This window comes from Lissotriton vulgaris, chromosome 3_1 (assembly GCF_964263255.1).
Source record: "Lissotriton vulgaris chromosome 3_1, aLisVul1.2, whole genome shotgun sequence".
Classification (NCBI taxonomy): Eukaryota; Metazoa; Chordata; class Amphibia; order Caudata; family Salamandridae; genus Lissotriton; species Lissotriton vulgaris.
This window is the reverse complement of record NC_141689.1, coordinates 249,347,629-249,363,439: the sequence shown is the minus strand read 5'-3', so window position 1 is coordinate 249,363,439 and position 15,811 is coordinate 249,347,629. Positions and strand designations below refer to the sequence as shown.

The 15,811-nt window shown below is 43.4% G+C and overlaps 1 protein-coding gene across 2 annotated transcripts in view; it reads left to right on the top strand.

The window, feature by feature from the left end:
* The window catches only part of DYM (dymeclin), a 1,096,728-nt gene that overhangs the window by 623,161 nt on the left and 457,756 nt on the right, over positions 1-15,811 (top strand). For both annotated transcript variants that reach the window (XM_086960369.1, XM_086960370.1), the window contains exon 13: positions 9,509-9,603. In XM_086960369.1, coding sequence (XP_086816495.1) covers positions 9,509-9,603 — 95 coding nt within the window. The remainder of the gene's footprint in view (positions 1-9,508; positions 9,604-15,811) is intronic.

Here is a 15,811-nt window from a genome sequence, read left to right as displayed (position 1 = left end):
GGCCTAGTGCCCACGACAGGAAACGGCCCTAAACGCAATGTGGACGCTGCGAGGCCTACGGGTAGTCTATGCGCTCTATAAATGTAATTTTTCATTTCATTTCATTTTTCCACTGAAAACGTACCCTTTTTTTTGCAATGTGTCTAGCTGTCGATTTTGGGCCCTAGCTCAGCCGACACCTAGGGAAACCTAGGAAGCCTGTACATTTTCGAAAACTAGACACCTAGGGGAATCCAGGATTTGGTGTCTTATGTGGCTCTCGGCAGGTTCGGTTACACAGAATCCCATGCAAACCTCAAAATTTGTTTTAAAAAAAGAGATTATCCTCACATTTCTGTGATGGAAAGTTTTGGAATTTGAGGGATACTGCACATTACCTTCCGGCCAGCATTCTCTCAAGTCTCCCGATACAAATTCTGCCTCACTTGTGTGGGTTGGCCTAGTGGCCTGGATAGGAAATGGCCAAAAACGCAGCGTGGGCACATCACATTTTTCACTGAAAACTGGCCCTTTTTTTTGCAATGTGCCTAGCTTTGGATTTTGGGGCAGATGGCTCTAAACATAAAGCTGATCTGCCCCGATAGGTGCCTATAACGGCCACAATATTGCAGCCATAATGGGGAGCAACCCTTGCCCAACGGGCTACTCCCCAACATATAAATAAGTGAAATCCCTTGTGTCTAGTGGCATTCTGCTCCCCTTGGGGGGAGGATGTAGTCTTATGGCTAGAGTGGTCGACCTAGAAGCTGGGGAACCAGGTTCGAATCTCGGCAACGATGCTCAACATACTGTGATTCTGGGTAAATCACTTAATCTACCCGTGCCTAACAAACATGAATGTGTCCTACTGTAACGAAACTGGTGCTCATGTAAAGCGCTCTGATACCCGATTCGGGTCTAGTTCGCCCTATATAAAACACTATTCAAATTTTATTTTTAAATGGGCCTAAAAATAAGATTGATCTGCTCCCAGGGGGGCAGAAAAAAGCCAAAACAGCAGCCAAATTATTGGGTCGCAACCGTTGCTCAATGGCCGCTCTCCAACATATCAATAAATTCAATCCCTGATGTCTAGTGGCTTTTGGACCTAAAAATAAGGGTGATCTGCCCTCTGGGGTAGGTGTGGCTAAAAACAGCCAAAGCAGTGCCCAGATAATTAGGGAGCGACCCTTGCCCAAGGGGCCGCTCCCCTACAAAAACATATGGCAAGAAAATCCCTGGTTGCCTAGTGGGTGTATTCCTGCTGCGGGGGATGGGGGAATGCACTGCTAAGAGATGCTGGGGGAAAGGAAAAACTACTTCCAGTACCCCCCCCCCCAATCCTCTTTGCTGTTCCCGATTTCCTCCAAGAGAAAAAACGTATGTTGTCTCAGACGCGCTGGAAGCAATGGCTTCCAGTGCATCCCGGGCATGCTCTGAGGATGTCTGCGTGGCGTGCATGCACCAACGTCATCATGTTGCCATGGGGAGGGGGAGGAGTGGAGGGGGCAGCGGTCCTTGGTGGGGGCCCATAAATGGGCGGTCGGCGGGGGGAGCTCCAGCGCTTCTCTTGTGGGTGGATGCTAGGATGGAATGGTTCCGTCCTCCTCACACGAGCACCATGACTGAGTACGGAACTGTTCTGTCCATACCACCCAAGTGGTTGAAGCATCTTGCCACTGCTGAACTTTCCCGATTGAAAAACTAAGCCAAGCAAAGGCATTAGGTTTTCTTTAAAATTTCTCCTATTTTTTCCTTTTCAGGCACACTTATTAACCGTCCCCCTAATGTGGTTGGGGAGGGTTTGAACTCTTTAGGGGAAGCTTTGGAACCTTTTTATGTGAAATGTGCCCACTTCTCCATTCTGGGTGATTTTAATGTGTAGGTGGATAACCTGAATGAATCTGAAAGAGACTATTAGTTATAGATTCCTTACCTTAGAATTACCTCCAGGCATCAGACTGGATCCGGAGAACTTTTTCTCAGCAGTACCCCTGCGCCTCGGTAGGTGGCGTTGGCTGACTCCACGTTGGTCTCAGCCAGGTGTAGTGCCTCAGGGCTACTGATGTAGAAATCCTTTTACCCAGCAAGTCGGCGGTGTCCAGCGTACATTGGATGGCAAACTTTGCTGCGTCTACCTTCTGCGACTGCATGGGAGAGTGTGGCCCGGGACTCCTCTGGGCACTGTGGCAGCACGTGCACAACGGTAACGGCCCAAGAGACATGCTGTGTTCACCGACCGCAGTCCTAAGCTGGCGGAAGAAACCATCTTCTTCCCAAGATGGTCCAGCTTCTTGGAGTCCCTATCCGGTGGAGCACTAGGGAATGTGCCTTTGGATGTTGAGGCTTGGACCACCAAGCTCTCGGGAGTAGGGTGTTGGGAGAGGAAAATTGGGTCGCCCGGGGATGGGCGGTGGTGTCGAGCAATCATCCTATCCACAGAAGCCCATGTGCTGGTTTGGACCAAGTGCCCAGAAGGATGTCTGTCAAGGCCTCATTGAACAGCAGCAGGGGCTCCGAAGATGCCGCTGCCTGCTGAAGCACCTAAGTCTAGAGACTAGACTAGTGCTTTCTCCCCCCTCCGCAGGAGGGGGGAGAAAGCATGCCAAAGTCTGGGGAGGTATCCAGACCACTGGCCTCACCCAACTCCTCTCTCCAGTTCGGCTCTTCAAGCTGGTCTGCCAAATGGTCAACAGACCCCTCTCAGTCCTCCTTACTCTCCTCTGGCTGCCACTTGGGGAGATAAGGAATGCCAGGGTAGAACAGTGGTACAAATGTACCCGTCGAAGTCGGTCCGGCTCCGTGTCCAAGTCGAGGGGGATGCCGGCCAGGGGCACAACTGACGTCGGAAGTGGCGAAGGGATCGTCAGAGGTATCGGTGCCGGAGAAGGTGTCATGAGGTCGACCGGCATCCATCCGAATCCAGGCCTGGATCCCTTGGGGCCCTACGGCGCAAAGGCCGGAGCCACCGGCATTGAGGGCCTACAGCTCCCAGCCGAGTTTGCGGGGCCCAAAGGCACACCGGTGGAGTCAGGTTGTCCAAAGATGAAATAGAGGGCTGCGTGAAATGCACAAAGCTGGGCAGGGGACGCTCCGGCTCCCGTGAAGGGAGGGAAGCTTGGAGCCCTTGCAGTAGGCACCGTCGGTGGAGCTGAAGGACGACAACCTTCCTTGTCACATCGGCCGATGGACGGGGAGAAGGCGAAGAATGGTGCTTCCTTGCCCTCTTGTACTTTGACTTACCCTAAGATGAAGAGTTCGATGATGAGTGATGTTGGTGACTCCGCGACTGGTCCCGCGTCCTCCCTCTCGACTGGGACCTCGAGCGGCGTGGAGCTGACTGCCGGGCCTCCAGAGACTCTCTGTTGGAGACTGTCCAGTAAAAAATCATTTGCCATGGCCTTGCAGAACTCTCAGCCTAAACTTTCTGTCACTCCGGACGAGGCCTGGTCTTCAATCGCCAACTGCTCTCCTGCTCAGCTTTTTAGAAACTGGCCTTAAAAGAAAATCACTGACAGATTGAGATCATGCAAGTGCATTTTTCGCAAAAAAAATTAGAAAGTCAGAAAACTCTGCTCATGAAACCTTCAAGATTGTGAAGCAATTTCTCCACCCCAGAGCAGGTTGCACCAGGATGTCTGTGTCCCACGAGATACGCAAAAAGCTAGCAACCTTTTTAAAAAAAATAAAATAGAGAACATTTTATCTTCTCTCGCTAAAGAGGATCTGGTTGCTTTTTCTCAGGATGGGGGCTTAAGGCCTTATGCCACTTACAATGTATCAAGCTCTGATTAGATCTCATTAGAGGTATGGCGGAAGGCAATTTTACAGTGTAAATCTAGTTCTCTTCTCGGCTCTTGTCCTCCAAGTTCATTTTCTCATGCAGTTGAGGTGATTAATCCGGTTTTTAACCATATTTTTAATTCCTCACTTGCCTGTGGTGGTGTTGCTGAATGCTGGAAATAAGCAGCAGTGATTCCTTTTCTTGAAAAAAAAATGGCTGCAGATCGATGAAAATGGAACATTTCCGCCCAATCTCTCTGTTGCGGGCAGCAGCTAAAGTTTTTTTTAAAACTTGTAAATCGCCAATAGGTCATGTATTTGGAAGAAAACAATTTGCTTCATCCATCACACTCTGGTTTTCGCTCGAAACATAGTACCAAGGCCGCCCTCCCGGAGGTATCGGAGGACATCAATTACCTGTTAGATCAGGGTCAGATGGCCACTCTCATCCTATTGGATTTGTTGGTGGATTTTGACACTATTTCTCATCAGCTTCCACTATTCAGTTTCGCCAATCTGGGGATTAGTGGTTCAGCCTTGAGCTGGATCCAATTGTTTTTATTCAATAGAGTGCCAAGGAGTCCCTAGGGCTAATTGTTGAGCCCTACATTGTTTATTGTGTGTATTATGCCTTTAGCTCACATTATTGAAATATTTGGCATCAAAGGGATTTCCTATGCTGAAGAAACTAAGTTTATCTTCTCATCTGGTAAGGAGCCTCTTGCTGAGTCAGGCTTAGTTAAAAAATGTCTGTTGGAAGTGGTAGGATGGATTAACAGGAACTGTCTAAAGTGCAACACATCTAAAATGGAGCTCCTGCATTTTGCTCATTCTGCCGCCAATTGGTCTAATGCCCATTGGCTGGAGGAGCACGGGGGATCCCCCGCCCAACATAATAGCAAAAAATCCAGGAATGAAGTTCAGTAACACTCTTTCCTTTGGCCATCAGATCTTCTCCGTGGCGGGGTTCTGTTTTGATTTGCTCAGGTCTTTCAAGAGAAGTCTAGAATTTGTTTGACTCAGGCTGGGTAGCATGGGTGCAGTGGTACTTTCCGGTGTCGAGTTTTCACAGTCCGGACTCCTCACATTTCTTCTTGGGTGCCTCCAGGGTACAGGGACGGAGCTACACTACTCCACAGGAGAGGCTGGTTTGCTCCCTGAGGGGTGGCTTACCTATACTGCATAATGTGTCTGCAGGCATGGCACATAGGGATGTGTGCCATGTTGTGTATTCACTTTTATCTGTACCATGGCATGCAGGCTGCAATGCAGTTGCATGAGTTAGGTGAGGGGTCCCTTAGGGTAGCGCAATACATGCTTCAAACCTTAGGGACCCTCTTTATTACCCATGCCCTTAGTACTCGAGGTCCCCTTTACTAGGAACTTACAGAGGTGCAAAAGGTATGGCCAATTGAGGGAACAATTGTACAGTTTAGGGAAAGAAATCTGGCACTGAGAATCTTGTTAGCAGGAACCCAGTGCACTTCTGTCAAAATTACCTCAGATACCAGGCAAAAAGGGGGGGTGACCATGTCTAAAAGGGGCACTTTCCTACAAGAAGTATAAAGAGCTATGGCTATCCAAGTTTCCTGGAATATTCATGTATGTCTTTATTTTCTATTCTTTTAAACATTCATTATTCTATTGACTTGTACGAACTTCAGACTTTCCTGTTCAGTGTGCTAGATCTGCCCTGTCACGTTCCTTCCCATATGGTTATTATTGCCTAGAGTGTGGCATCCCTCCTCTGTGGGGGGGTAGACTGCAATTCACAATGGATGCAGAGAATCTGATTATTATTCTGTAACAGAGATAGTCCCCATACATGATGTGAGTTGTGGCACAGCTTGACCCTGTGCGAATGTTAGGTAAACAGGTTTAGCAAATGTTACTGTGGTACAGTTTCTGGCTCTGGAATAATCTTCCCCCGCAGATTCATGGTTAACTAAAACTTCCTGCATAACTGGTACTGATTTCTCTACTATCCCACCAGTTAATTGTGTATCCTTCCAACTGATCTACAACTCACTCCGATACAGGACTGTCCCTCAGCCCCCAACCAGCTAACCACATTCACTATAATCCCAGGGCTTTCTGTCACACCAGACATTGTCTTTTAGTTGTTTGACCCTGTCTGTCATCAGGATTTCAAGCCAGAGACTGGAATATCTCATCCAGTTTTCCTCTCACAGGCAAAGCAGATTTTCCCAAGTAGCAGTATGGCCCTTCTTCTCTTTTCCAAGTCGTAGAGGGAAAGTGGGCACTGTATAGCTTCTTCAAGGATAGAGCCGGTTTGCTACCGATAGGGATTCCTTGCCCATTACTGTAGTAGTACTCACACTCCTTACAAACTGTTTTCCTACAGCATGATTTCTTTTTAATTCTGTAGGATTTACTTTATTGTAACTAAAGTCTTGCACCCGCTCCAAGAAAAAAGCTCCTAATCGTGAACGGATTTTCGATTAGGAAGGCATTCCCCCTGGTCTCTTTTCTCCTGGTAAGCCAGCACATCTTCAGGACATATTTTTGTATCTCCTGTGCTACCATGGGCTGGAACTTCAGCAAGCAGTTGGGGACATGGAGGAGGCATGAGGGGAGCTGAATAAAGGTCTGTATTGGTAATGATGGCAGTTTTCATCTGTCTGGCCGAAGCAGTGAAGCCCTGGACATCCCCACCCGACTAATCCCTCATTTGTCGCTTAAATTGGACAGAGCTGCAGACAACCTGCCAAGGATGTTCTCATTAACCAAAGGCATTTATTTGTCCTCGTTAATTTACCTGAATGGAAAGTTAAAATATTACATTTCTCAGAAAAGAGAATATGTTATCAAATTATGTTATTGGGTCTGTGTGCTTTCAGGCATAAAATTAGTTCAGGGCCACACTAATATTATATGAGGCACGCAGCTGTGACCAAAGAGTGGCAGCTTCATTGTGAAACTCCTAGTACAGAATTAGATCCTCGTTACCATGGTGATAAGCTGCCATACTCCTCTAACAACGCGGCGGAGCATTAGCTGTGCAGGCTGCTCTGTTCTTCAGAGTTGCGGGTTAGTAACATTTTTGCATGAAATACTTTCTTGATTCGTGAAGTGAGCACAAGAGAAAACACCCCAGAGACGCTATTAGACTGGACTTGGAGAGGACACCTCGCCAGCACATCCCTGGTCAGATCAGTGTGCTGACTTATGTTGGCCAAGTTCTAAGAAGCATGTCTGATCTGGTAGGACTTTGAAACTAGTAGTTATTCCTCTTCACTTAAAAAGCTTAACTCACTGTATAAAGCATCCTAAAATACGGGACAGGAGCAGCTTGTCTGAAGAGTATTTTGACGGGACGCTTTTAATTTGGACAGAAAAAAATGAATAGCACAGTTTGTAATGCACATGGAGTTAAATTGGATGTTTCACATTTGATAGCCAGTGCAGATGCACCATTATGGGGAGACGTACTGAGAAGTGCAGAGTAAGCTGTGCCACAATGCCTAGATTTGAGCGATTGCGCTCAAAAAGTATCAGGATGACAGGTGCCTGGGCTCCCGAATGTAGCCCCGCCTACTTTGCTGTCTGTGTGCCACAGTTGAGATGAGGGGAAACTGAGGGAGGCTTGGGCCCTGTCACTGACCGGCCTAGGCCACTATTACTTAGAACAACAAAACAATGGCCGGACAGTATTTGATTAGCGTCAAAGTACACAGACCTAGTGTAATGAATCACTGGGTTGGACAACCATTTGTATTGATTGACTTATTTTTTTTATATAAAATATTTTTTGCAAGAAATTCTTTGGCATCAAAAGTTACACCACAACATTTCATAAATATACAAAAACAAATTCAGTGAACTGAACGAAAAATGGTCAAAACAGTGCAAGAAACAAAGAAATTGTCATACATAAATAACATAGACAACTGTGAAAAGGCCTCAAGTTAATCACTTTACAGAGGCTCCAATCCTGAATATGAAATGGACAAGGGGAATGTTATGTTTAAAAAGAAAACCTCCTTGTTAAAACCATCACGAGACACACAGAAAAGATACCACATCAGGTGCTTAGGCTAGGAAGAACATAGGAACAGTTAAACAATTCCAAAATGGGTTTTAGTTGAATCCTAGCGTGCCCTAATAATTTTGTGTCTCGGAGGTGAAAACGTCGACGCGTTTCGAACCCAATATCATTCGACGGGTTCTCCTCAGGACAGGGACTGGGGGGTCGTTGTCACTTATTTGTGGAACGGGGGGTCACTCCCTTGACAGTGGGCGAAGTCGCCACTGAACAAGAACGTAGTGCCGGCCGTGAGCTATTTCTCTCTGTGTAGAATGCGAGCTGCAACGGTCCGGCACACAGTGACTCCTGAGAGACAGCTTGGCAACAAGCTGTCTCTCAGGAGTCACTGTGTGCCGGACCGTTGCAGCTCGCATTCTGCGCTGAAAACACGCCAGCCCGTGCGGCGGCCGCCGCCTCCCACGCGCTTAACTTGAATAATTCGCCACGCTAAAAAAGATTCTAGATCTACACAGAGAGAAATAGCTCACGGCCGGCACTACGTTCTTGTTCAGCGGCGACTTCGCCCACTGTCAAGGGAGTGACCCCCCGTTCCACAAATAAGTGACAACGACCCCCCAGTCCCTGTCCTGAGGAGAACCCGTCGAATGATATTGGGTTCGAAACGCGTCGACGTTTTCACCTCCGAGACACAAAATTATTAGGGCACGCTAGGATTCAACTAAAACCCATTTTGGAATTGTTTAACTGTTCCTATGTTCTTCCTAGCCTAAGCACCTGATGTGGTATCTTTTCTGTGTGTCTCGTGATGGTTGTAACAAGGAGGTTTTCTTTTTAAACATAACATTCCCCTTGTCCATTTCATATTCAGGATTGGAGCCTCTGTAAAGTGATTAACTTGAGGCCTTTTCACAGTTGTCTATGTTATTTATGTATGACAATTTCTTTGTTTCTTGCACTGTTTTGACCATTTTTCGTTCAGTTCACTGAATTTGTTTTTGTATATTTATGAAATGTTGTGGTGTAACTTTTGATGCCAAAGAATTTCTTGCAAAAAATATTTTATATAAAAAAAATAAGTCAATCAATACAAATGGTTGTCCAACCCAGTGATTCATTACACTAGGTCTGTGTACAGTTGAGATGAGGGCAGGGTGAACAGGGCCCCCACTTCAAAGACCGAGCAGCTGAATCCTGTGTACGCCAGGTTTACTCACAGGTGGTTATCCTCTCTGGAGTGACATTAAGGCAGGCCTAGGTCTCGGGGTCATTCATTGTGTTAGGGAGGGATTTTATTTTTATGTGGGACCCCTCCTTTTTAATGAAAAATCAGGTCGTAGACATTAGCCTAAACTGCCAGTGATAGATGGTGAGCGATTGAATAACTGCTTATATCCAGACCTTGAGTATTTAAGTTGCAATTTCTTCCTAGGTTTGCGATTAAATTGCATATTGCATGATTCAGGTTATGGGTTTCTTGCCTGTCGGACACATCTTGGTTTATTAAAAAAAAAAAAATTATACTCATTAGTTTATTATCCCACCTGATCTGATGGGGTGTCCTCATTTGTGGCAAAAAACCTGTAATATAAGACGCAAAATGTATGTCGCCATAATGCATTATGCATAATATTAAAGCATTAGCACTTTGTAAATTGTAACCTATAGTCTGCATACATTCCTATTTGCTTCGAATGTTCTTTTAAAAATATAGGTTGACCTGTTTTTGTTTTACTGTAGGATAAATACCTTCACACAAACTGCTTGGCGGCCTTAGCAAACATGTCGGCACAGTTCCGGTCGCTCCACCAGTATGCTGCTCAGAGAATCATCAGGTAAATCGAAGCAGTGAAAATGTTGGGCCTAACCCAAGATCAAAACCCTTTGAGGAAGAGGTTAGATTTCTACTCAGGAAAGTCTGTGCTAGAACTTGCTAAATATGAATCAAATATTCGTGAAATTATTGCACCGATGGAAAGCGAATGGAACCATCTCAATTAGGTCGTTTTTGAAGCTGAGACAATACATTACATTTTAGTATGTTTAATAGATTCCCACATTCATAGCTTCCTCTCAATTGAGAGCAACTTGCAGCCAATACTATTGGAGGTTTGAAGCTTAGTTTACACAGCCTGAAAAATAACCTTTGCCTAAGGGCAGATGTCAGACACTATCACATTTCAGTACTTTCTTACAGTGCCATTAGTAGGTCTGTTTTTCACTTGTTCAAAAATCTGTCCTTGCTGAGCATTTCTGATGACTGATACGCGGCTGAAATAATTTCCCTTTCTTGCAATAGTGGTGCACAGAATCTACAAAAAAAATAGCGGAATGCTTCAACTGCTTGTGGATATAACAACAGTGGCCACGCATATGCGCTCACATCTGTGGCAGCCATCTTTCAATGTATTTGTAATGTTTTAACAAATGCCGCTAAAATGTATCTGCTGTGGATGTACATACAACCGCAGCAGCCATCTTTGAAAGCATTTCGATTAATTTTAAATAAGTCCTGTTCCTAGATGGCCAGTGTGGATGCGTCTACATCTGTGTAGGCCATTCTTGAATGGGATTAATTAAAATAAAACAAAGCCATTCATATGTGCCCTACTATGCATGTGGGTGGCCATCTTGGAATGACCAAAACTAATGTAATATGGTCGCAGGCCAATAGCATAGCATAGCAGGGGACAAAGAGTGCAACAAAGTTCAAAAGAGCAAAGGGGCAGAAGGGCAAGAGAGACCGGGCATGCCCATGAAGGGGGGTGAGGGAGTAAGCAAGCAGGGTGAGAGAGAGAGAGATAGAAAAATAATCCCTCCAAGGCGTTGCAAAGTAAGGTGTGATATCAGTGGAAGGATGAATCATCCAAACATCACACCTTTGGACCAAAATGCTACTAGGCTTAGAAAGGAAAGACCTTAAATCAAGAGCAGGAAAGTTAGATAGACCAAAAAAAGTCCAGCCGTGAACGTCTGTAATGTTTTGGAAACAATAGGTCTTGCCAACAGACAACTGTCAGTAGCCGAGACATAAAAAGTGAAATGCAAGTATTGATGTTCTGAAGCAAGTAGTATACATTGTGCCAATAATTTCAGAGTAGACACGCTTCCACTGACATATTTTCTAATCCTGCAGCTTTTGGAAATATTTTTTTGAGAGGTGGTAATGGTTATATGAAACTAGGGACTAGAAGACAGATGCATTTGACTTATGATTTGCAGGGAACAATGGCAGAGCCAAAGCAATTGCAGTAAAAGAGAAATTCAAAATAATTCTATCATATTTTCATATTACTCAGACCTGTAGACCTCATTATTTTAGACTGGTCAATTACCAAGAATATCTCTTAAAAAGTGATAGAGCAAAATTGAAGTACAGTTCTAAGCAAAATATCCAAACCATTTGATGTCACAGCAAAGGAATAACGTTTTTTTCCACGCTGTCCCTTCCAAGAATTCCTTCAAGAATTTCAAATGTTAGGCATGACATTTCAGTTTTTTACCACTACCTGTGCCTGAGAAACACAAACCTTGTCAAACTAATCGGAAATGTGCATTTCACTGAGTAAGTGACGTAGGGTTGCACTTCTTCAAGCCGTTGTCTCTTCAGGGCTTACCTGCTATCAGGCAGTATAACCTTAGACATGATATAGTTGCAGTCTGTTAAAAATAAAACTAGCAGTATAGTGTTTAAACTGAAAAAGTCGGACCATGTTTCAAAGATCCTAGCTGGCCAATGAGTTCAATTTAAAAGTGCTTTGCATTGTCTGGAAAGCGATACTCGGATTGGCCGAGGATTATTTAAAGCAGCGAGCTTGTGTTCTGTATCAGACTCCGAAAGTTTTGTTCCTGGGTGGCGCCACACTAAGCTACATGTTGTGGAATTAGATGTCTGGTTTGCTGCGTTCTGTTATTGTTTTCTGTGGCTTTATAAAATATCTGAAGAAATACCATTTCAATCAGGGATAGCTTGCTATCATTTTTGTTCATCCGGAATGTTTTACCTGTTTTGATGTCTGTTTCTAGTTGTAATTTTTGTTTGTTTGCCATTTCTGTTTTATTATTTTATTCATATGGTCGTCCCTTTCAGCGTAGGTTAAATCTTCACGGGTTGCACTGCAAAAATAAACACAAATGGAAGTCCTGCTTTTCATATTTGGTTGCATACAGGATATAAGAAGCAATAATATTCGCATATACGAATGTTGTAGTATTCATTAGAACCGTTTTTTCAGTACCCGTATTTGAGCTGTTGGAATGGTAGAGAAATCTTTGTTGAGTTATGTTGGAACTCTGAATTTTTCATATGTCACGAATTAACAATGTATTGTTTTATTTTTGATCCTTTGTTGGTGATGATGCCAATTATGATGATGTCTATTTTATCACTTAATGAATTGCATGTCACTTGATTTCCCTCCTAAAACCCTTCTTTCTGGTAGTTGAGAATATCATGTCATCTTCTAGTGCAGACATTGGCAAAATCATATTTGTTGGACTGTGGCAAATCTATAACTGAACCTACAAAGTTTCTTTTACATTAGCTTCAGCATTCCATCCATCAATTGTTCTTTTTGCATTTTCCATTAAATTAGCTCCAGATAATCCCAAACTGTGTAGCCCCCTTAGTTTTGGGACTGAATGCCGTACTCGGATCTCTGATCATCTGATTAGGCTTACCTTTCTAAGATGAGTTATTTTCAAGTCTCTCTGTCTGACGTTTCAGGTCACTCATGGTTCTGGAACTGGCTTTTTCAAAGCAAAATCATTTGTTCTTCCGAATTTTAGCACATAGCATCGAAACATTTTTAACTGTGCCTTAAACCATTGTGCCAGTGGCGACTGGTGGATTATGGAAGTGGTGAGGCCCAGAAGCACTATTCAGCACTCTTACTCGGGCATTCTTTTGACCATTTTATTTACATGAAAGGGAAGCATTTGTTAGAACCACCACCTGAGCGTACATCTGAATTGCTTGGTTGTTAAACTCCTGTAATGCATTCGTACTTTGACAGTAACCTATTACTGATCACCCTAATTCCCTTTTAAAATGTAACAACTACAATTTTAGTTCTGAATTTGAGTAGATGGTATAGCTCAGTACATCTGAGTATGCAAATTGGCTGAACATGCAGACTGTACGGTAATAATTTATGATGGCCTTTTATGATGGTAGATATGAAGCCCTGGATGTTGAATGTTTTCCATTGTGAGGGATCTCATCAATCATTTCGGATTATTGTCGACAATCAAATGCAAATTTTGGGGCAAAATAAGTGTTGCTAGCGGCAGAGTTTATGTATATGGACGTACAGCAATGACCCAGTAATAACCATTGTGTGTAGATTGGATGTCCTATGGGGAAAAAGGAATTTTTAGTTTACAGGGTATGTCAAAAATAGCAATATGTTATACTCTTTGGACAAATAGCAGCAAGGCGTCCCTTTATGGGAAAAGTTGTACATGGCTCTTTTCTCTTATCAGGATGTCATTTTCCGCCCCTGGTGATAATCACACATTTGTTGAGCACTGCATAGATTACATTTTGAACAAAATTATCTTTTGTTTTTGTTTGTGAAAGACTTCAACCTTCACTTAGACAAACCCAATGACTGTGCTGTCACAAAGATCATGTACGGAGAACAATGATTCCTTGTGGTAACACAACCAAATTGTTGTAGAAACAATACAGATAAGTATCCAATTCAGAAAAACAAATACAATTAAGTATTCAATTAATCAATTGTCTCCAATTAATGAAAAAAGAAGGAAAGCACACACTTTGTGGATGTGACATATTTATTGCTATAAAAACCATGCGCAGTGCTCATGGTATGCACACAGTGTACAATAAGAGGAGTACAGTGTATAAAAACAGAGCCAAATCACGTAACAATCACTGACACAGCATATACAGTAAATTATAAGTCAGCGAGTGACTAAATCTGAATAGGTTTCAGGTGCCGGGTCTGCATTGATGGTGTTTCAACTATAGATCATTAATGGGTCATCATCAGGACTGAAGGAGTTTACTGGAAGCAGCGAGCAGTGTGTAACCAAAAGATAAGAAAATACAAGTGATCAGGACTATTAAGCGCAGTGTGAGTGCACAAATTAAATTAAGCTAGGCTTTCCTAGGGGCTACTCACTGAATCTGGTCAGTCAGGACGAATCTCCAAAGAACCGGAATATAGTTAAAATTAAACTGCACTATCACAACTGATGGAATACCACAAGGTGAGTCAATCACCAACTGCACATGTGGGCACTTACTTGATAGGACTGGGAACTGTGTTAAAAGAAAATGTTCGAGAAAGAATCTAAAAAATTGATCAAAGCTGAATGAATAAGTAAATCCAAATGTAAACACAAGGGCCGAAAGGTCCTTCAAAACTATCTGAGAAACACCTTGTCACCCCAATGGTCTACAGTGTCCAGCAGGCCCAGGAATCTTAAAATTACTGGCTCAAAGAGAAGCCAAAGTGAGGCTGCAGAAAGTAGGCCATGACTGCAGAGTCTGCCAGAGGAACCGGAAGAGTTGTTGTCTGGAAGGAGAATAGATTGGAAGAGTGGCGCATAGGTGATTCATCGCTTATATATCCAAGATGGTCGACCCGTGCATACATCAAAAAATGGAAAAAAGGCCCACAGCAAGTGTCAGTGCTGCAAAGAAGGAGAGCAAGGGCCTAACTGTTAATAAAATAGGTCCGGACTCGAAAAGGCTGAAGATGATCAATACTGCAACCATACAAAAATACAGATTATAATAACAAACAGTTGAATTAATTTGTCTAGTACTTTAGATAACTGCATCAGATCCGAAAAGCAAAGAAGCGAGTAATCATAACAAAGATATAGTTATAATTAATCAAGAAACCTACATATAAAAAAATCATAAACAAGCAGATGATGATTCATTAGCAGGAAGATGACTGAATCAAAAAACACTGGTTTGGAGGTTGCAATGTTAGACAGAATGAAGCGCACTAAAGTACATCAAGTAAACAGAACCGTTGATCATCTCCATTTTGTTGTGTGGTCCAAATATACTACATATGATTTGAATAACCACATATCCAAGGGCAACTCATCTCAGCGAGGAATACATACATATCTACAAAAGAAAGAAAGCCATGGACTTAATCAGGACAGCACAGCTATGTACATATGTACAAAGGAATATCAATTAATCAATTTGTGTATAAGTATATGGTTAAAAACAATTCAGTGAGAAAATTACAAAGTGAATAGAAACATTACATTCTGTAACACGAGTTACATTCTTCCATGGGGTTCAGACTATTAGTAAAGCTATCACATTTAAAGATCCGTTAGCATTCAATCTTGTTCAGTAGGGTTTGGATGCCCCCACCACATAGTGGTTTGGTCACTGCCTCAACTACCTCAACCACCTGCCAATCTATGTCATCCTCAGTATGGTTAAGTTCCATCAAGTGGCTGACTGGGAGGGGGCGTGGGTATCTGCAAAGATTTCACACCTAATTCTACTTCGGTATTGACATAGCCAGGTTTTCATCTTTTGTGTTTGCCATATGTAGACCAATCGGCATTTACAGCAGATAACGTAGACAACATTGCTAGAATTGCAATTAGAGAAGTCCATAAGGGTATGTGTAATACCGCCATTTGAGAACTTATTACAGTTTTTTGTGTATTTGCACACAAAACAACGTAGATTTACAAAAGGGGGTGGTGATGAACAGAGTGTCTGAATTGAGCAGACCACTCTTACCCAGTCCAAAGATCAGGGCTTGATCCATCACCGTTATTTATCTCACTGCCCCATCCCAGCTCAGAACCTGGCTATATGCAAATCAGTCTGTCCCTGGCCCAGTGCATCATGGTAACAGGGCAGACTAAACTACCAAGCCAATTCTTTACCAGAAAGGAGACAAGCTACCGGGGACCGGTTTCTGGCATTTCAGCCTCTTCGGCCCGGCTTGCTTGAATCCTGATGGAGCAGTGAGAAAGGGACTCATGTCTGAGTATACCCTGCCACACCTATAGTGGCCAAAATCGATT